The sequence below is a fragment of the Populus alba genome, chromosome 5 (assembly GCF_005239225.2).
Source record: "Populus alba chromosome 5, ASM523922v2, whole genome shotgun sequence".
In the NCBI taxonomy this organism is placed as follows: domain Eukaryota; kingdom Viridiplantae; phylum Streptophyta; class Magnoliopsida; order Malpighiales; family Salicaceae; genus Populus; species Populus alba.
The window spans coordinates 2647315-2670327 of NC_133288.1; the positions used below are offsets into that span (position 1 = coordinate 2647315).

The 23013-nt window shown below is 35.3% G+C and overlaps 2 protein-coding genes across 2 annotated transcripts; one reads left to right on the forward strand and one right to left on the reverse strand.

Annotated features, from left to right (window-relative positions):
• Window positions 1-2371: 2371 nt before the first annotated feature.
• On the reverse strand, window positions 2372-15642 carry LOC118057872 (probable disease resistance protein At4g27220). Its single transcript, XM_035070593.2, has 6 exons — window positions 15439-15642; window positions 12362-15202; window positions 11729-12205; window positions 10853-11593; window positions 2917-3738; window positions 2372-2830 (listed from the first exon to the last, which is right to left on the reverse strand). The coding sequence occupies exons 2-6, from the start codon at window positions 15149-15151 to the stop codon at window positions 2798-2800; spliced, it is 4863 nt and encodes a 1620-aa protein (XP_034926484.1). The 5' UTR covers window positions 15152-15202; window positions 15439-15642; the 3' UTR covers window positions 2372-2797.
• Window positions 15643-19075: 3433 nt separating this feature from the next.
• On the forward strand, window positions 19076-22850 carry LOC118057876 (uncharacterized). The gene is made up of 2 exons (XM_035070603.2): window positions 19076-21847; window positions 22005-22850. The coding sequence occupies exons 1-2, from the start codon at window positions 19192-19194 to the stop codon at window positions 22400-22402; spliced, it is 3054 nt and encodes a 1017-aa protein (XP_034926494.1). The 5' UTR covers window positions 19076-19191; the 3' UTR covers window positions 22403-22850.
• The last annotated feature ends 163 nt before the right edge of the window (window positions 22851-23013 follow it).

The window sequence follows — 23013 nt, forward strand, 5'->3', positions numbered from 1 at the left end:
ATAAAGAGAGAGCAAGTGAAGGTAAAGAGAAAAGGTAAAGAGCAAGTGTAAGCAGTGCAAGTGCAATTGTGAAAGTGAAATAGAGTAGATTTAAGAGAAACACCAGGTATAAGAGTGGAATATTGAGTTTTATAGGATTGTATTATGTTGAGTTGAATGTTTGCATCATTTCTCCAATAATATATAATCTGCTACCTTCGTGGATGTACCCGGTTTTAAAAAACCACATAAATCTACTTGTTTGTGTTTTTTATTTGTGTTTGTTTTCGATCTAGTATGCATAATAGCGCTCATGTTAGATAACATTGTAGCTAATATAGAATGAACACCAAACACTAGGCATCCAATGATATGACATATAAGGTGGATATATGTACTTACTAATCTTAGAAGCTATAAAGGAACAAATGGTGTTATAATTGGAGATGGTTCATCATTGCAAATTAATGGTATAGGTGATACAAATATAAAACAGATGATCATCATGTTACCATTAAAAAATATCTTATTTGTTCTTGAATTAACAAGAAACCTACTGTCAGTCAATCAACTAACAACTCAGCATCCTGTAAATTGTGAATTTTGTAATGAGAATTCTTGTGTTAATGACAACAACATGGCAAAAATTGATGACAGGAGCACGTAGAGGGGACCTTTACCAGAACTATACTTCTCAAGCACTGTTGAAGTATGGCATCAACATTTGGGACACCCTCAAGCATCTACTTTACAATTATTGAAGAATAAAGGATTTGTTAATGTCCTAGGAGCTTCAAAACCACAACTAACAGGAAAATGACTTCATATTTTTGTGCAAAAGGCATCATGCCTTTACACTTCTCTGGAGTTCCTTTATTTTTTGTGTTGAAGCATTGATGGCTACTATTTATTTAATCAATTGCCTTCCTACATCAGCACTCAGCTTTGAAACACCATATTTTTAAGTCGCATAAAACACAACTAACATACACTAGTTTAAGGGTTTTTGGCTCAAAATGCTTTCCTTGGACCAAAAGAAAAATAAGTTTGATCCCAAGACAATTCCATGTGTTTTTGTCGGATACAAGGACAAATACAAAGGCTATAAATGCTTCAAGCCTAAGAGTAGAGATTTTTTTATGTCACACCATGTTGTGTTTGATGAAATGATGTTTCTTTATAAAGAGTCGAGATCTATCAAGAAGACTCCTAGGAATTCTGACACCATGTCAGTCGTTGATTCCTGGCTGCCTTGAAGACGGTCAAGAAGACTCCTAGAGATATAAGGTTGATATTAATTCCTAGAGAGATAAGGTATTTAATCCTCATAAATGGATCAGAGATAAGGAGGTTTCTGTTTGTTATTCTATCAACAAACTATAGAGAAAACAAACTGGGTGGCAAAAGATACAGCTGTTTTGATATTTGTTCATTAAAATGGTAGAAAAATATTTAAAAAATATTAATTTAAAATAAAAAAATTAATTTTTTTAAAAAAATTCTTTAGAAAACCAGCAGTACTAGAAAAACATGTAGTTTGTTTGCGACAAGCTGACGGTACAAGATGAATGTTACCACTGGGCATCAAAATCACAAATTTTTTTAAAGCGTTCCAGCAATAAAGGATTACACAGTGCTTTCATCTACGTTTTAAAAATATTTAAAAAATAATAATTTTTTTTATTTTTTTATTAATTTTAAATTAATATATTTTTAGTGTTTTGAAATTATTTTGATATAATGATATAAAAAATAATTTTTAAAAATAAAAAAAAATATTATTAATAAATATTTTAATACAAAATATTATTTAAAAAACAATCAAAACCAATGCAGGATATTCTCAGCTACGTGCTAACAGTTGTCAACAAGTTGATCAAGACAAATACTAGTTTATCTATTTTTTTCTCCTAGCTAACTATGCTTTTTGATATAGAAAAATATCTCAGTGGAAGTGTATTATATAGTGACATTGGCATTAGTTATATATATGCCAAAGATAAAGAGAGACATTGATAGTCTGTACGTACATGCATGGTTTTTTTTTAGAAATGTTTTTGGTAATGTGATCTTTTTTTAGCACAAAGATTCAAATATCAGATAAGGCTGTGAAGAGTTTTGAATTATAATGAAAAAAATTATAAAAAAAATAAAGATAAAAACAAAAAAATGGTACAGTGATAAACCAAGTATTGTGATAAATATTTAAAGTGTAAAAAATAATATTTTAAAAAAAAGTGTAAGGAAAAAAAAATATTAAAAAAATAAAGATAAAAAATGGTGATAAATAAACCAAATATAAAATAATAAAAATAACAAGTATAAAAAAAAATTGTAGTAAAAACTTGTTTTGTAAAAAAAACCCAAAAATTACAATTTTACCCAAAAAAAATTAACAAAATTTACAATTATAATATTTTTACATTAAAACAACATTTCTTTACAGTAATTGTAAATCAATGTTCGGGTAGAGTTCTGCTATTTATATGTATTATATTTTACATTACACAGTTTTGACGATGAATTATGAAGATCATTGATTTCTCCCCCTCCCTCTCCTCTTCTCCTGCTCCTCTCATCTTCTTCTCCCTCCTTTCTTCCTTTCTCACCTTTTCTTTCTTCAAATCTTCTTGTCCCGTATCATCCTTGGTTCAGTAGCCCCATCAGTTGCATTTGCCTTTTGTTCTCTCGGAAGATCTACCGCACCTGGTAAATCATTTGTGACAATTTCTTCAATCTTGGGACAGCCTTTTACTTCCAACTCTAGGAGCTGCACAGGGATCGACCCCATCGGTGGAGCAAGCATTATCTCAAGCTTTTACGATGATGAACTTCCAGCAATTTGAGGTTTCTGAAATAGTTAAATACAAGCAAAATTAGATACCTAGTTACTTATTTCATGGTTTGCAGAAATTGGAATGCTTGGTCGGTACTTACCGTTTGTGCAGACAACTGTTGTATTGCGGTGTTAAGATTTCCAACCCAGGATCCTTTCTTGTCCTCTTCAGTCAATTTAACTCTCCGCAGCTTGGGAGTGCTCAGTGCTCCGTTGGAGAAAAACTTCATCCCAGGACATTGTCTGACAGTTACTTTCACCAGAGATGGGAAATCAAAGCTGTGTTTTTCTGAGCAAAAGCTAGTTAGGCTTGGTAAACTATGAAGCCCTAATTTTTCTAATTTGCTGAAGACAATCTCTTCTTTTATTCCCTCTCCCTCGTTTGCTACTATTTCGGTAACCATACCGCAGTCCTTTATACTCATTCTTGTGAGTTGCGCCAGACTTTTTGCTGTTGTGGATGCCACCAATTTTACTAATCTTTCGCAATCCCACACATCCAAATTTGTTAGATTTTGGAAAGAAGCACGCGATGGAGCTAAATAAATCAAACTGCCGCAATTCCATACCCATAGAGTTTCAAGAGTCTGCAGAGCTTGGTCCAGTTGGGAATTGCTCTTCCATAAATGCTCTAGGCAAGGAAGAGAATGCAAAAATAAGTGTCGTATCGGTGAAAGAACTGTTGCATGCTCCTCCATACCAACAAGTCTAGACGGGAGCAACTCTTTGAACGTACCACGTTCCACATTAAGTCTTTCCATATTAGGGAACCTTGGAAGGAGATCAAATAGAAAAGTTGCATGTGCATCACCAAAGCAATACAGATTGAGAACTTTGAGTTTGTGAAAGAAGTATTGAGGACATTTCAATAATGCCGATGCATCCTTGCTTTCCAAACCTAAATCCTCCAAGTTGGGGAAGATCTGAAAACCAATCAAAAGAAAGCATGCTTGACTTGACGTTTTCTTAACAAGTTTATAGGTTGTGCATGTTGGAACACGTGTGAGATGCTGCCTTGAGGGAAGATTGAAGTCAAGATAATGTCCTGTTTTTGTGTTTTTTCAAATTTGAATTCAAATAGCAGATTGTGTGCTATTTTTTCGTAATTTCATTTCAATAAATCTCTCAGTGTAGTTGAGAGTTTAATTTTGATTATAATTCATGTTTTGTAAGCCTATATATTAGGCATTTCCATTTTGAATAATTAAGCAAACACAATTCATCAATTCTGCTCATTATTGCAAGTCTTCAATTTCTTTAAATTTCAGATTTTCCAGAATTTAATCCAAACAGTAACTGTTATAAACAGTTACTGTTCAGATCATCAAATTTCAACAGTGGTATCAGAGCAAAATTTCTACGGGACTGAGGGTGATTTTACTGAGTGAAACACGAGAGATTGTGAGTGTAAAACACTTGGGGGGTTGAGAGAAACACTGAGAGTTAACTTCTAAGAAATCAATGGCTTCGTCATCCTCTGCACATTCACACTCTTCGGTTCCAATTTTTGATGGTGAGCACTATCACATTTGGGCTGTCAAAATGAGGTTTTTCCTGCGATCCCAAGGTTTATGGAACATTGTGGAGACGGATGCTGATCCATATCCACTACGTGCAAATCCAACTTTAGCTCAAATAAGGGCTCATGAAGAAGAAAAATTGAAGAAAGACAAGGTTATTACATGTTTGCATTCTGGAATTGCAAACCACATTTTCACCAAGATTATGAATCTTGAGACACCAAAACAGATTTGGGACAAACTTCAAGTTGAATTTGAAGGCAGCAATCGAGTCAAAACAGTCAAACTCCTTGCATTAAAGAGAGAATTTGAGCTAATGAAGATGAAGGACAATGAAAATGTCAAGTCCTATTCCGGCAGATTGATGAACACTGTCAACCAAATGAGACTCCTTGGGGAGACATTTGAAGATCATAAGATAGTGGAGAAGCTTATGATGTCAATTCCAGAAAGATTTGAGGCTAAAATCTCTGCAATAGAAGAATCTTGTGATTTGCAAACTCTATCTATTGCAGAGTTAATCAGCAAGCTTCAAATTCAGGAGCAAAGGGTTCAAATGAGAGATGATGAAGCTGTTGAAGGAGCATTTCAAGCAAGCTTTAAAGGGAAAAAATCTGGAATTTTTCCCAAGAAAAATTTCAGTACTGGTAAATCAAACCTGTCAAAAGGTAAAGCTATTGTCCCTGCCAGTAGACATTTTTCTCCTTGTTCTTATTGTAAGAGAACAAATCACGCAGAGGCTGACTGCTGGTTCAAAGGCAAAACTCTCATTCACTGTGATTTTTGCAAGAGAAATGGCCATAGTGAAAAGTTTTACAGGCTGAAGAAGAAACAGCCGCAACAAGGATTTCAGCAGCAAGCAAATGTATCTGAAGAAGACAAGGACCCTGAAGAAACTGAGGAGCAGCTATTCATGGCCTTGCAGACCAGTACCATCTCCAAGAAGAACACTTGGCTTATTGACAGTGGCTGCACCAGCCACATGACAAAGCATTTGTCAATTTTTTCTTCAATTGATCGATCAATAAAGCCAAAAATTAAATTGGGAAATGGTGACTTTGTGCAAGCTAAAGGAAGAGGCACTGTCACAGTCAGCACTTCAAGAGGTACAAAAACTATCAAAAATGTCCTCTTCATTCCTGAGTTAGATCAAAATTTGTTGAGTGTTCCTCAAATGCTTAGGAATGGTTATGAAGTAACCTTTAAGGATAATTGCTGCTTCATTGTTGACACAAAGGATTCTGCTGTAGCAAAGATAAAAATGGATGGAAATAGTTTTTATCTTGATTTAAATGTCATTGAAGGTCATGCATTAAGTGCAAATTCTGATATGAGTGTTGTTTGGCACAAGAGGTTTGGGCACTACAATTTCGATTCTTTGAAATTGTTGCATGACAGATGCATGATAGAGGGGATGCCTGCCATTTCTGAATGTGCACATTTGTGTGAAGGTTGTGAGTTGGGGAAGCACCATAGGGTTTCATTCCCTCGTGCAACAGCCAATAGAGCAAAATCAAGGCTGGAATTGGTCCATTCTGACATTTGTGGACCAATGAGGACAGCCTCCTTGAACAATAACTTTTACTTTATTTTGTTCATTGATGACCATAGCAGAATGATTTGGGTCCAGTTTCTGGAAAACAAGTCTCAAGCACTATCAAAGTTCAAGAGTTTCAAAAGCATGGTTGAAACACAAAGTGGACAAAGAATTAAGGTGCTGAGAACCGACAATGGTGGAGAATATACTTCAAGGGATTTCCAGAATTTTTGCCTTGAAACTGGAATTGTGCACCAGTTGACAGTGCCCTATTCTCCTCAGCAGAATGGTGTCTCGGAGAGGAAGAATAGGACAATCATGGAAATGTCAAGGTGCATGATGTTTGAGAAGAGGTTGCCTAAGTTTCTATGGGCAGAGGCAGTAAACACCTTAGTTTACTTGCTAAACAGGCTTCCCACAAAGTCTGTCAATGGAAAAACACTCATAGAAGCTTGGTCAGGAAGAAAGCCAACTGCCAACCATCTAAGGGTGTTTGGTTCTTTGTGTTATTTTCATGTGCCCACTGTCAAAAGAGGGAAGCTAGATGAAACAGCAGTCAAGGGAATTTTTATGGGATATTCAACTGAATCCAAAGGTTACAGGATTTACAACCTGAATGAATCCAAAATTCAGATCAGTAGAGACGTGCACTTTGATGAAATTGCATGCTGGAATTGGGACTTGAAGGAGGTGGATCAGAAGAGCACAATCCTTGATGCTGCAGCAGGGGAAACAAGCACTGAAACTGAGTTTGATGTTGATGGAACTTCAGATGCAGATGTTCTTAAAGTTAGGCCCCTAGCTGAGATATATGAGAGGTGTAACTTGGTGCATGCCGAGCCAACAAGCTATGCTGAAGCAGCAAAGGATGCAGCTTGGATAGAAGCCATGAAATCAGAAATTGATTCCATTGAAAGGAATCAAACCTGGAGCTTGACAGTGCTGCCTCACAACAAGAAAGAAATTGGTGTTAAGTGGGTATTCAGGACTAAATTCAATCCTGATGGTTCTATATTTAAACACAAAGCTAGATTGGTGGTCAAAGGATTTGCACAAGTGGCTGGGGTTGATTATGGGGACACATTTGCCCCAGTTGCTAGGCATGATACAATTCGGCTCCTTCTTGCAATTGTTGGTCAACTTGGATGGAAGGTATACCATTTAGATGTTAAATCAGCTTTTTTAAATGGTATATTAGTTGAAGACATATACGTGCAGCAACCCGAAGGATTCAAAGTGGCAGGCCATGAGCATAAGGTGTATAAGCTACACAAAGCTCTTTATGGCTTGAAACAAGCCCCAAGGGCTTGGTATAGTAGGATTGATTCCTATTTAATCCAATTGGGGTTTAGAAGGAGTGAAAATGAAGCTACATTGTACTTAAAGAAAGAAGGAGATGAAGTGCAGTTAGTAATTTCACTTTATGTAGATGACATGTTGGTGACTGGAAGCAATACTTCATTGCTGGCAAAGTTCAAAAAGGAAATGGAGGATGTATTTGAAATGAGTGACTTGGGGATGATGAATTATTTTCTTGGAATGGAGATACAACAAGACAACTTAGGGATTTTTTTGTCACAAAAGAAGTATGCTATTGATGTGCTTAAAAGGTTCAAACTGGAATCATGCAAAGAAGTAGCTACACCTTTGGCACAAAATGAAAGAATTTCGAAGAATGATGGTGAGAAGCTAGAAGATCCTTCTGTTTTTAGAAGCTTGGTGGGCAGTTTGCTATACTTGACAGCAACTAGACCAGACTTGATGTTCCCTGCTGGTTTGCTGTCAAGATTCATGAGTTCACCTAGTAGTGTTCACATGGGAGTGGCTAAAAGAGTACTGAAATACATCAAAGGCACAGCTGACTTAGGCCTAAGGTACTCAAAAACATGAGGAGTATGCTTGATTGGCTATGCAGATAGTGATTGGGCTGGAAATGTTGATGATATGAAGAGTACTTCTGGTTATGTTTTTAGCATTGGTTCAGGTGCAATTTGCTGGAATGCAAGGAAGCAAGATGTGGTTGCTCAATCGACAGCAGAGGCTGAGTACATCTCCATGGCAGCTGCTGCAAATTAGGCTATATGGTTGAGCAAAGTTTTGGCAGATTTGGGTCATAAGCAAAGCTCACCAACCGAGCTTTATTACGACAACAAGTCAGCAATAGCAATTGCACAAAATCCAGTCCAGCATGGGAGAACAAAGCACATTAATGTCAAGTTTCATGCATTGAGGGAAACTGAGAAGAATTTGTTCATCAAAATTCTTCACTGTCCAACTGAAGTCCAATTGGCAGATTTAATGACTAAAGGACTTCCAAGATCAAGGCTGGAGATGCTTAGGATGAAGCTAGGAATGTTCAAGGCAAGTCTCAAGGAGGAGTGTTAGAACACATGTGAGATGCTGCCTTGAGGGAAGATTGAAGTCAAGATAATGTCCTGTTTTTGTGTTTTTTCAAATTTGAATTCAAATAGCAGATTGTGTGCTATTTTTTCATAATTTCATTTCAATAAATCTCTCAGTGTAGTTGAGAGTTTAATTTTGATTATAATTCATGTTTTGTAAGCCTATATATTAGGCATTTCCATTTTGAATAATTAAGCAAACACAATTCATCAATTCTGCTCATTATTGCAAGTCTTCAATTTCTTCAAATTTCGGATTTTCCAGAATTTAATCTAAACAGTAACTGTTATAAACAGTTACTGTTCAGATCATCAAATTTCAACAGTGCATACAAAGATCAACTGAACACTTGACTAAATGAATTGTGCCTCTGGCTTCAGTTTTGTAATGTTATGAATGCAAAAGCTTTGTCAATCTTTCAATAAGAATTCTCTTTTCGCAGAGGGGCAATGGCTTTTAGATTGAACACATCATACAACATGTATCCCTCAAAAGAAGTCATCATGCTTCATTAATTCACCAAATATTGGGATGTCAACCAAATTCACCTTGCTTGAATGGAAACATAATTAATCATAACAGTGATCATAACAGTAAGACTGATTCAGGATTATTACGGATTTAAAGTTAAGTGGTTGATTTTTAGTATATTGTTAGAAATAAGAATTTGTTAATTGATTTATTTAATTGATTTGTTATAGGTTAAATTTGTTTAAACTTTGCTAGAAAATCTGGTCAGAATGGTCTCGAGGTTGAAGATGATGAAATTTTATTTTGGTCCTTAATTAATGAAAACTAGAGTTTAGTCCCTCAACTTTAGAAAATAATAATTTGACCTCTGAAATGTATTTTGAAATTTTGGACGGTATTCTTATGAGATTAAGAATGATGAACCTCTATTCGATAATTGAATTGTGTAATTTTTTGTTCAGTCCCTCTATTTTGGAGATTTACAATTTAGTCCCTACACTTTGAAAAAAAATTATAGTTTGGTTCCTAAAATGTAAATTGAGATTCTGGACAGAATTTAATATGGATTATGGGTGAAATTTCAATATGGTTATGTATTTCTGATAATTATAGTTTGGTCATTCAATTGGTAAAATTACATTGTCGTCCCTGTTTTTGAAAAAATGATCATTTTAGTCCCTAAAATTAGGAGACTAAACCTGGTGTCTATTATGCATTGGAATCTTTTATTTGGTTTTTTTTAGTATATTTTGTATATTTGTTATAGGTATTTCTAATGATCCTTAATAGGATTTTTGAGTCTTTCATCTAGTATTCATTTTAGTTCTGTGTTTTATAGGTGAGTGAGATAATATTTAATATACATATAATATAAATAAATATGTATGTTTATTATATGATGATTATGACTAATTAATTACTTAAATATTTATATATACTGCTTTATTTTTTCGAGTACTTGTCTATTCTTGAATTTGCACTCATATTCTGTTGAATTAAATTCTATTTAATATAATATATATTGCTTTAATAATTATATGAATATTTATTATGTCTTGATATAGGACTTGTCAGTAACTTCATGTTAACAAAGAGTAGTCATGGCTATCAAACCCAACCAAGAAGTTGGGTCCCGGGTTACACGGGTGATCTCGGGTCAACCTAAATCAACTCGAAAAAATTAAAAAATATATATTTTAAGTTTTAATATTTCATATGAAAAAATTAAGAAATAATTCATGTGAATATAAGTTATATATATTATAAATAATGAAGTTTGAAATTCTTTCAAAAGATTTTTTTTTATTTCACATTGAAAAGATATTATGTTAGTATGTTATCCTTTTAAGTTGAAGTATTTAAGTCAAAAAAGTTTTTTATCCCACATTTAAAAAACATAATATTGTTCTTATGAACATAAAGTGTGTGTGTGTGTGTGTGTATTAAAGGACTTCAAATCCCACATTGAAAAAATAAAACATTATTCTAGTATTTATATAATAAACTTTAAAAGGGGTTAATAATCAACTAAAAAAAAATACAAAACAAGAGGGATCTCTGGCCAGAAGAAAAAACACATGTGAAAAAAAAAAAAAAAAAAAAACGAGTCTCAAACGGGTTTTGCTGGGTCACCCGAGTCATTAGTTAACCCAACAGGTCAACCGGATTTTGAAGAGTTTTTACTTATCCCGATCTTTTACCTTACCCAGACCGGTCTAGCCACAAGGTCGACTGGATCCTAGGTTTAATAACTATGAGAGTAGTTAACATAAATGCATAATATTCTGAACACCTAACTAGTGAAAGAGACATTAACCTGTGCCAACTGATCCTCCCACAACAATTACCTTCGAGTGTCATCCGGTCATCTTGGAGTGTCATCTAGTCATTGATATATATTTTATGATTTGGTTTTATTAATTTTGAATAATATAATATTTTAAAAAATTATGAAATGTTGTGTGTTTTTTAATAACTTGTTCTATTGATATATCTAGTCATTAACCTAAGGTTCGAGTTGTGAAAATAACGGTCTAATGAAAGTTTATGTGAAAATTAGAAAGATGTGGAGCGTGTACGTGCTTGGAATAGGGGTGAGGATCATACCTTCCTAAATGAGAGAAGTGGTTGCTGACCTTCGATGTCCATGTGGTCCTCCCTGCATGGTTCGTGAGAGCACTTTATTTCTGAAGGAAATATTTCAATTTTCTCACAGTCATACACCCCAAGCTTTTTCAACCTCGGCCATTCTGATGTATGTATTCCCGGATAGAATCTCTTTAGTTCTGGTAATTCCCGAAGCTGCAGAAAGTTAACTTTAGGAAACAAAAACTCAGGACCTTCTTCTAGTCCTTCATCCTTTGCAACAATTTCCTCCACTCCACAATTATCTATCCGAAGCACTTCCAGTTGTGGAAGGTTTAGGGCTATAGAGGCAGGGAAGAGACTTCTTAGACCAGGACATTCCTCGACACGCACACTACTTAGGTTATGGAAGGAAAGAATTCCTTGTGGATCCCTATTCCAAACATGCTTCAGGTGTGGAAGATTCCGTAGATCCACATGTCTCAATTGAGAGGCTGTAACAGCAAGTCTTTGTTCCACATTTATGAGCGCTTGGAGATCAAAAATCTCTTCTACTGAATCACAATCATCTATAAACACATACTCTAGATTATGGAATCTTCGCAGCATACTGGAAGGGAAAATATTAAGTAAATTCTTTCCACCATCAACATTCAGTGTCTTTAGTTTGCAAAAGGAATCAGGATGGAGTTCATTGTGCCATATCACCTTCAAATTATCCATTCCGTCAATTAGAAAATACTCCAAGTCAGGGAATGCAACCTGCAGTAACAATTCCACTCTGTTAATAGATTGCCAACGCCCATAACAAAATATCACCTTTGGGCTAAAACATGGAAACAAAATACACGTGTGAGGCAAGCTCACAAATTAAGCCTGCTTTTGAAATACAATCACCTTGTCATCGAAGAGAGCTGATTTTGTGTTGTCAGGTTTGCTCATGGCAGGGCCATCCGCACTTGATGAGATGGAAATAAATTCCTTCAGTTCAGGGCATTTCTGTAACCTCAGCACTTTCAGGGAGTGGCATTCAAGCAAGTTAGTGGTGCAGAATCTTGTGAGTTTCGGCAGACCATTGAGCATTACGGAGTGTAGTTTAGGAAATAGCATCTTGCTCGTCATTTTGCCTTCTCCGATTCCTTCTGGAACAACTATTTCCTCCATGGACTCGCAATTACGTATTTCAAGCCTTTTGAGTTGAGCAAGACTTTCGACCATAGAAGATGTCAATAAATAGTTTAAATTGCTACAATTCTCCACAGTAATGCTTGCTAAGTTCTTAACACAGGGAGGCTGCACAGCAGGCTGGTCGTGCCATATCTTTTCCACTTTGATGGAGGAGAGCTTCAGGTCCTCCAAATTGGGGAATAAAACCTGCATGCACATATTTTGTTTTATTAACTTCTTTTTATTTTTCAGCGAGATAAAAAAAATAAATCAAAGCCCTTAATTTGTCTACTCATGAGAATGGGTTTTTATTTTTTGAGGTTAAAACGACAAATAATAGCTTGTTAAAAGAGCAAACCAGACCTTTGTATTGAAAAGTGACATGGAAGTCCCAAGCTCATTCCCCGCAACAATTTCTTTTGACCTCACATCCCTTGCTAATAGCTTCTGCCTTCTATTAGAGTGAAAGCTTGTGAACTGAGGCAGACATTGCAGTGTCAGTCTACGTAATTGAGTGAACTCTATTGGTTCACCGTCAGCAGCATCACTCTCACTTTCCTCAGCAACAACCTCTTCCATGATCTTGCAATCAATTATTGTGATTTCTTCAAGTCGCACAAGTCTTCTTGCCATGGAGACTGAAAATAAATTCTTCAACCTATGACAACTTTCTACCTTCAAAATTCTCAAGTTTCCAAGCGACTCTGCCATAAGTTGGCCATGGCAGATCATCTCCAAGTTATCCAAATTTTCAAGAAACAGTGAGTCCAAATTCAGAAAAGCAGTTTGAGGACCGATCCTCGTCGAGTTGATGATATATTGAACTCCAGGACAATTTTCGACGTGAAGATGCTTCAGCTGACAGAAATCTTCCCCGTCCAAGTCATTGAGGATACTCTTAACACCATTCAGTTCTTGCAAATGAAGTTCTTCAGTGATCTTCAGCAGCGTGTTCACCCCCTCCTCCAACTGAATAACTGTATTGAGCTTGAGTTTCAAAGTTCTTGGGGTTGCATTCTTAACAGACCAGTCCCACCCATCTCCAATAAATATTCTGAACCTTTCCAACTTTTGAAAGCACAAAACCAAGTCCTTGGGTATATGATCTGCATCTGTAATTTGCATGTCTAAGGTAATTAAGTTTGCCAGAAGCTTCAATTCTGACAGGCAAGCATTGTTTCTTTCACTGCTTGGTCCTTCAGCCTCCCATTTCAGAAAGCTGTTTCCCATATATAATTCTTCTAGCCGGGTCAAGGAAGAAAGGACATTTGGTGATATTACTTCAAGCCTTTCACAATTGCTCAAATCTAGAAGTAGCAGACGAGTCAATTTTCCTATTTCTCTTGGCAAACAAACAATATCAGAACTGTTTAAGCTGAGAACTTTCAACTTCTCTAGCTCTCCAACTATAGATATATCTTCCAAAACACAAAGATCCAAACACAGCGTTTGAAGGTTCTCAAGAAATTGAAGTGACGAAGGCAGTGGTGAAAGATTAACTGCTGTCAGATCCAAGACTTTAAGCTCCTTCATTTCTCTGAAAAAGCTGTCTGGTATTTGCAGTGAGGGATCCTTATTCAGCAGTATAAATGAATTGAGATGTGGACATTCTAATATTGCAGGAAGATCAGGAATTTTCCGTAAAGGCAAAGAGATTGCAGTGTACTGTTGAAGCACATCATTGGTTGGCCATTCTTTGAATTCATCTGCCAGGGTAAGCACATGGTGGTCCCTTGCTGCAACAGAAGTGGCAAAACTTTGAACAACATCATGCATTTTCACGCTTCCATCATTGTCACCTTCTAGCAACAAACAAGAGGCTTTAAGTTCATCCACCAATGTATGCAGTCTGTTTCTTGCTTCTTCCAATGTGGAACGTCCCTTGAACAAATCCAAGCCTATACCATACCTTAACAAGTCTGAGATTGGAGTACCATAAGTTGGGAATAGCCCACAAAGCAAGAAAAATGGCTTGATTTCATCACCTCTCAAAGCATTGTAACTCAGTTCTAGACACGAGTAAACTCGTTTGTCAATTTCATCTTTATCAAACCTTGTTAGCTGTTTCAAGGCGTCCTTCCAAGCATATAAATCTTTGTTTTTCAGTGCCCTAGCAACTGTAGCAAGTAAAATCGGCAAACCTGCGCATCCTTTGGCTACTTGAGCAGCAACAGGCTGTACACTAGGATTTTTAACAGTAACCCCCACCATCTTTTCGAAAAAATTCCATGCTTCTCTTTCAGGCAAAACTTGAATCGGGAAATTTCTGTTTGCGCCCATCTCGCGAGACAGTACATATTCATTTCTTGAAGACATGAGTATCTTGCATCCTTCATGATCGCTCCCTGAAGGGATTCCAACATCCTCCAATTTAAGTTCTTTCCAAATATCATCAAGAATTACAAGTACTCTAGTCACTTTCTTCAATCTCTCGTATAGTTGACTTGCCCTTCCTCTATCAGTCTCTGCATCCAATCTGAGTCCTAGCCCATCTGCTATTTCACCTTGAATTCTTCTGATGTCTGGAGCCTGTGAGACACCTGCCAGAACCACCTCATCGAACAGCCTACCCTCCTTGACTTGCTCAGCAACTTTCTTCACAAGTGTGGTCTTCCCCACACCACCCATCCCATATACCCCAACCATGTTCACGTCACCATCCTTCAATGCATCCACAATATCATTTAATACAGAATCTCTTGATTCAAAGGCCTCATAATCCTTGACAGGCCCTATACCCGATGGAGCAGCGCGGTAAGAAACTCCATCAAATTTCCCTTTTTCCTGGAGATCAACAATAACCGTCAACTCCTTCTTCGCTGCTTTACCCAACCGATAGCGTATCTTTAGATCAGGACACAAACCCATGAAGCACTTCTTACTTGATTCATCTCCAACAACACCACCTCCCCCTTCAATGACCCCATCAACACTTCCCAGCCAGTTCAAAACTTCAGCTTCAATCTCTTCCCCATTCCTTCTAGCCTCCTCTATAGAATGAATCACCCTTGTTTTTGCATCTGTCAGCTTCTCAACTTCATTTTTTAAGTTCTGAATATTGGTATTACAATCAAGTACATAACCAATCTGTCTCTTAATGGGAACAACTAACAGCTCAGCAACTTTGGCTACAATAGAAATCAAAATTTCCATGTCCAATTAAACTTAACTCTTCTTCTTGTCTGGAATCAAGCAATCAAGGAACTGCAATGAACAAAATAAATCAAAAGGAGACTTTTCAAATCTTCAGGAACTAAATCAGAAATGAACAGCAAAGACAACACAAATAATAAACAAGCAGCAAAGCAGAGGCTTTTCAAAAGCATAAAGTAACAAAGAAAGAAAGAAAGCAATCAAGATGAAAAGCAAATTAACATCAAAGGGTCTCTGGAATCAAGTGATAAAAATAGAAAAAAGGAAGAGTCCTTAAGTAAGCATACCTCTTGGTTTCTGCTAATCAACAGAGCAGTGACTTCAGACCAGTGAGCAGGGACATTGAATTCGAGACAACATGTGGGTTGCCAGGGTAGGGAAGGAGTGGGAGCCACCTCAATCATGGCAAAGATGCCAGCCTGGCCTCAGTCACTTGACAGAACACGACACACACGCACACAATAGGAGAAGGAAAGAAGTACAGAACAAGAAGACGCTTCTTTAGAATTTTCACAATACTTGAAAGCTTATATTTTGTTACTGAGTAACTCATTAACTTTGCTTACCATGTTATCATTTCTTGTTTCTGAGCAAGTACCCTGTTAACATTAGATTAATGGGAGGGAATATATTTAAAAATATATTTTAAAAGATATATTTTAAAATATTTAATTTTTTTATTGTTTTTTACAATATTGTTTTTATTTAAAAATATATTAAAATAATTTTAAATTTGGTACGAGAGAGGGAAGAAAGACCTCCTAAATTTAATAATATATTTAAAGTCCAAGTCACACTTGTCTAAAGATTAGAAAGGTATATGTTTTATTCCTCAATTTAAATTTTAAGATTTATTTAAAAAAAATACTGGAGCCAATATATGAAAGAAGTGTTTTTAAAATTGCTTATATATAAAAAATATATATATAATTTCGTGGGGAAAAAAACCAATAATATTCTTGGTTGAGGGTCGGCTAAGAAAAGAAATGGAGTTCTTGGCTGAGCTGGACCAATCAAGATTCATGGTGGCAAATAGTATAAATTGGGCAGTGCATTGACTGCCTTGATGTACAACTTACATATAAGGGAAATTGGTTGCTTCCAAATTACAGCTCACTATCACACGTGTCATGACGCTAGAAAAGGCATTAATATGCTTTTCCTGTGTTGAAATGCCTGGAAACTGAATTCCCGGAATTCACTTTCCTGCTTTTCCTGTGTTTGGCAGCAACAAAGAAAAGTGATCAAAGGAAAGTGGTTTCCGATCAACTTAAAATTAATAACATTGAGAAAGGAAAGTGTTTTCCTTCCGTTAAAGAAAGGAAAACACTTTCCGACAGTGGCCAGATATGAAAAGCAACTGTTCATGTTAATTGCACTGTTCAATGAATAGTGCAATTAACATGAACAGTGTATTACGTATACTGTTCACAATACAGTTTTCTTGCACTGTTCACTTGCATGTGGGATTTTTTTTTTTTTTACAGTGTGCTATTTTTTTAATATTTAAAAAAAATAGTTTAGAGTAAATTTTATACCTTAATATTTTATCCAATTTTATTACATGCTAAAAATATTATTAAAACTATAGGTTTTGTCAGATGTATTTCGTACGTAATGGAATTATAAATAGTTTCATGGAATAGTAAAAAAAATTTCACAAGCTTATTTCTCTATAATATGATATGATATATATAGTTATATTTTATAAAATAATCTATGTATGAATATAGAATATAATAAAAAAAAATCATCATTATACATTTTAGATTTCATTTTTTTTATTGTAAGTGATTAAATATTTTATATATATATATTAGATAAATTTGAAAAAAAAATTAATTCATTAATAAATTATTTTCCAGTTCATTTTCCATAATACAACCAAACACTGGAAAGTGTTTTCCAGTTCATTTTCCATAACACTACCAAACATCGGAAAATAATTTTCCGGAATTCACTTTCCAGGAATTCACTTTCCCCGGAATTCACTTTCCAAAAGGAATTCACTTTCCTGCAAACAAACGGAGCCTAGATTTCAGTTGTACGAAGGTGGACTTCCTCTTTATTCTTCTTCTTCTTTTTCTTTTTCTTTTTTATATAATAACCACTAAAAATAATATCTTTTTTATTATACTGAATGTGGAATTTTTCAAGATTTAGAAAATCTAAATAAAAATAATTGTAGAAAGTGTCTCACTTCAAATGGTATTTGGAAGACAAAATGATTGCAGCATAGAGAGGTGGGTCTCTTTTTGAATCATATGTAATTGTTGTCTAAAATTTCAAAATATATAATGAGCATGATATCAAAATAAATTTATATAAAAAAATAAATAAATATATATATATATATATATATATATATATATATATAAAACCCCGCTTCTAGTATATAAAATATTAAATGTTAAAATAAAATAAAAAACTAAATTTATAAAATTAATAGATAACTCAAGAGAAGTATAAAAAAAAATTAAGAGGTATAATTCTCAAAATAGGGTAAAATTAAAAAAAAAATAAAGAAGATTTGGTTGGTGGTGGGTGGAAAAAATAACTAAATAAAACAAAGAAAAGGAAGCACAAAAACTACATAATTTAGTCGCATTATATTTAGAGATAATTATTTTTACTTTGTTTTGATTTTTATAAAAAATAATAATTAAATTGAATTTTTTTAAAAAAAACAAAATCGAACTGAAACCGATTCAAAACGATCAGTATCAGTTTGGTTTAGATTTTTAGAACAAAAACCGGTTTAAACCGGTTTGACTTGGTTTTTTTCTGGTTTTTTTCAGTTTGGGTTCAGTTCGGTTTGATTTTTTCTATTTTAAATTTATATAACCAAAACCAAACCTGTTAATTTTTTTAAAATTTTTATGGATTTTTTTTACTATTTAATTTTTTCAATTACTTTTTCAAAAAAAAATTTATTTTTTTAATTTTTTTACTCATCAGATAATATCCAGTGATTATAGAAGACATTTTCTTTCTATCTTCTTCCATATCTTCCACGAGATCAAATCAATTTCTTGAAACACCTATCACATCAAATTAGTGGATAATAATGATAAATACCTATCACATCAGCACACCTATGACATCAATTTTTTTATGAATATGATGTAATCTTGTTCTTTCTTTGATGCTATCTTTTACGTTTACATTAATATCGCAGAGGAGAGAGATAAAATGCTAAAAGAATTTCTTTATAAATCTAAATATCTCCTTTTTATACGATATTTATTTAATGGCTCCTTTTTATTTGGTATTTATCTACTAGTAGAATATTTAATTCATTAAAAACCCACTTAATTCAACAAAAAAACCCACTAAAAAAAAAAATTCCCAACCATCAACTTAAATGTAATGTCAAGACTAGCATGATGTATCATGCTAATAATTATGGTTTTAAAAAATAAATTAATTGTTTTTAGAAATTATAGTTTTTTTAACCAAGTTTAAGGAGAATTTGAAATTATCTATTGATTAATTAAATACTTTCAAATATATAATTATAATAAAATACAAATCACAAAGAACTACTACACAAAAACATTTAAAGCTTTAATCTACTATATAGTTAAATGATGGTGAAGAAGGAGGTAGAAAAATGATTTAGCTACCTTTCGTTTCTTAGATAATATGAAATTAATTAATTAATTTAATTTATTTATTTAGTCGATTCAGTGTCTCATCCAAGGTAGAAAATCAATTTAGTGCAAAGAAAACATAATTATTTATCTTTAAGAACAGTCGTTGAAAACATCTAATTACATCTAATTACCTACCATATTGACTTAGCCAGAAAGAAACAATCTGAGCAGCCTCACAAAGAAGCGTTTTTGTCATCCGTGTTGACATTTCGAGTGGTTTCTTGAGCTAGCCTTGTAGGCTCGGTCCAGGGCTTAGAAATTTTCCAGATGAGGTTCTCACCTTGTTCCATAAATGTACGGTAACCTCAGTATTCCTTGTCTCAGTTACCCGATATTTTTCAGATTGTTTTCTTCTTTTTCTAGTGCCTCAGAAACCAGAAAGTTATGGCTTTAGCATTGCGTTATCGCTGTGTTGCTGTTTTAGTTTTTCTGTTATCATCCCCAAGTGCATTTCCAGTGGTGAAGGTGAAGGCAGCTGCTTTGGACCTTTTCACTGACAAGGAAGCACTGCTTTCGCTTAAATCTCAGGTAACCACTGATCCTTCAAATACTCTGTTCTCATGGAACAACAACTCCAGCCCCTGTAACTGGACTCCTGTTAGCTGCAACCAGGTGAATCAAAGAGTCGTTGGCCTTGATTTGTCTGGCCTTAGATTAACAGGTTCCATTAGCCCAAACATTGGAAACCTATCCTTCCTTCGCTCACTCCATCTACAAGGGAACCAATTTACAGGAGTTATTCCTGATCAAATTGGTGCTCTTTCCCGTTTGAGCGTCCTGAATATTAGCTTTAACAGCATCAATGGTCCAATACCTTTGAACATAACCAAGTGCTTAAATCTCCAGATCCTGGACTTGATGCAGAATGAGATCTCAGGAGCAATTCCTGAGGAACTCAGCAGCCTAAAAAGCCTTGAAATCCTTAATCTGGGTGGAAACAAGCTCTGGGGTACGATCCCACCATCTTTTGCAAACATTTCCTCTCTTCTCACCCTAAATCTAGCCACCAATAATCTTGGCGGAATGATCCCTGACGATTTTGGTCGTTTTAAGAATCTAAAACATCTAGACCTTAGTATCAATTATCTCACCGGCAATGTTCCTCTATCCCTGTACAACATTTCTTCTTTGGTTTTCCTCGCTGTTGCTTCAAACCAACTGCGAGGTGAAATCCCAGTTGATGTTGGAGATAGACTCCCAAATCTTTTGAACTTCAATTTTTGCATCAACAAATTTACTGGTTCAATTCCATGGTCTTTGCATAATCTTACAAACATACAGAGCATCCGTATGGCACACAATCTTTTGAGTGGATATGTGCCATCAGGACTTGGAAATCTTCCTGAATTGCAAATGTATAACATTGGCTACAATCAGATAAAAAGTTCTGGTGATGAGGGTCTCAATTTTCTCACTTCTTTCATAAACAGTAGCTATCTTAACTTTCTTGCCATTGATGGCAATCTTCTGGAGGGTCTCATTCCGGAATCCATTGGAAATCTCTCGGGTTCTCTTAGAAGTTTATACTTGGGGGGGAATAGAATATATGGAAGGATACCTGCCTCAATCAGACATCTTAGAAGCTTGGCGTTGCTAAATATAAGCTATAATTATGTTTCTGGTGAGATTCCACCAGAAATTGGCGAGCTTACAAATCTGCAAGAGTTGCATTTGGCTGCAAATAAGATATCGGGCAGAATTCCAAACTCCCTTGGAAAGCTCCAAAAACTGAATGAAATTGATCTATCTACTAACGACTTGGTAGGAAGTCTGGCCACAACTTTTGTTAATTTCCAGCAATTGGTGTCCATGGATCTATCCAGCAACAGGCTCAGCGGAAGCATACCGAAAGAAATTTTCAGTCTCTCCAGTTTGAGTGCAACTCTGAACCTGTCCAGTAACCAGCTAACAGGTTCTTTGCCTCAAGAGATCAAGGGGCTCGAAAATGCTGCCGCTGTTGATTTTTCTCACAATCATTTGTCTGGAAGCATCCCAGATACAATTGGAAGCTGGAAGAGTTTGGAGAAGTTATTCATGGAAAATAATATGTTCTCTGGAGTCATTCCAGCTACTCTAGGCGACGTGAAGGGTTTGGAGATCCTTGACCTCTCTTCGAACCAAATATCAGGCATAATACCCAATAATCTTGAAAACTTGCAGGCCCTTCACTTGTTGAACCTCTCATTCAACGACCTTGAAGGACTTCTTCCTAAGGAAGGAGCCTTTATAAATCTCTCTAGAATTCACGTGGAAGGGAATTCGAAGCTCTGCCTGGATCTAACTTGTTGGAACAATCAACATCGGAAAAGAACATCCACTGCAATTTATATTGTCATTGCCAGCATAGCCACAGTTGCAGTATGCTCAGTGATAGCAGTTTTGCTGTGTGTAAGGAAAAGAAAAGGGAAAATTATGCCAAGGGCATATTCAATTAAGCTTCAGCATCCCACAATCACTTATAGAGAGCTTCGTAAAGCAACTGGGAGTTTTGACACTGGAAATCTGATAGGGAATGGCAGTTTTGGTTCAGTCTACAAAGGTGAACTTGGAGATGGGACTGTTGTTGCAGTGAAGGTGCTTGACATCGAGAAGTACGGATCCTGGAAGAGTTTTTTGGCTGAATGTGAGGCTTTGAAGAACGTAAGGCATCGGAATCTTATTAAACTCGTCACCTCATGCTCAAGTATAGATGTGAAGGGTTTCCAATTTGTGGCTTTGGTTTATGATTACATGCGTAATGGGAGCTTGGAAGAATGGATTAAGGGAAGCAAAAGGCTATTAGATGGAGGCTTGTTGAATATTTTGGAGAGGTTAAATGTGGCAATCGATGTTGCTTGCGCTGTGGATTACCTGCACCATGACTGTGAAATTCCAGTAGTGCACTGTGATTTGAAACCAAGTAATGTGCTTTTTGACAAAGACATGACTGCAAAGGTGGGAGACTTCGGTTTGGCTAAATTGCTGGCAGAGAGAGGAGCTGACCAACAGCCAATAACTTGCACAGGTGGCCTCAGGGGCTCTATAGGATACATTCCTCCAGGTTAGCAAATCAACTTGATCTTGGAATCTCAAATTGTTGTTTGAACAGTGTGTTTCCTTGCATGCGCCTCTGTTCTTACTTGTGTCTATAGATCACTTGTGTTTATACAGATCCTTTACTTTATTGCATTTGAGATGTATGGACATGTTCTTTGCAGAATACGGTTTAGGATTGCGGCCATCAACTCCGGGAGATGTTTACAGCTATGGAGTTATGCTGCTGGAGCTGTTCACAGGGAAGAGCTCAACACACGAAATCTTTTCTGGAGGTTCAAGCATAATCAAGTGGGTGGAATCAGCTTTTCCTGCTAGCATAGAACAAGTAGTGGACCCTGAGCTGTTCACAGGGAAGAGCCCAACACATGAATGTTTGATTACTATCCTTGGTGTCGGGCTATCCTGCACGGTTGATTCTCCTGATCGGAGAACTAACATGAGGGACTCTCTTCTCAAACTGAAAACGGCTAGAGACACTCTTCTCAAACCACCGCTTGACCACAAACCAGATCTTGACTTGGAAGCTGGAATTGGCAGTAGCAGCATGATGAGTTTTTGAGGAACAATAGTGTTATTGATAAGCTTGTTTAATTGTTTCTCTGTTATATTTTATTTGGTTGTTATTATATACTCTAGATTTAAACTTTATTTATATAGAAAATAACCTTTTAAGATTTGCCAACTTATAAAATTATGAAAATTTATGATATTTTTAATATATTTTTGACAATAGATTCTTCGACTAATTTATGCCATATAGGCTAAGAAAAATAATAAATAAATAAAAATCCCTCTCATTTCACCCTTTAATGAAAAATCCCTAAAAATGTACATCCCACCTTCATCCCCTCCCCACTCTTTCTTTACCAATTAAATAGCTTCCCTTCATCTCCTCCCTCTATGTGCCGAACACAAAAAATAAGAGATAACCACCTCAGAAAACCATACCCCCCACGACACAAACCTCCTTCCTTTCTCTCTCACTTAATAGTTTATATATATATATATAAAATAATAATAAAATTATTTTTAAAGTATTTTTTATTTAAAAATATATCAAAAATAATAATTTTTATTTTATTTTTTAAATTAATGTTCGATGTGAACATATTAAAACAACCCAAAAATATTAAAATATTAATTTTAAACTAAATAATTTATTTTTAAAAA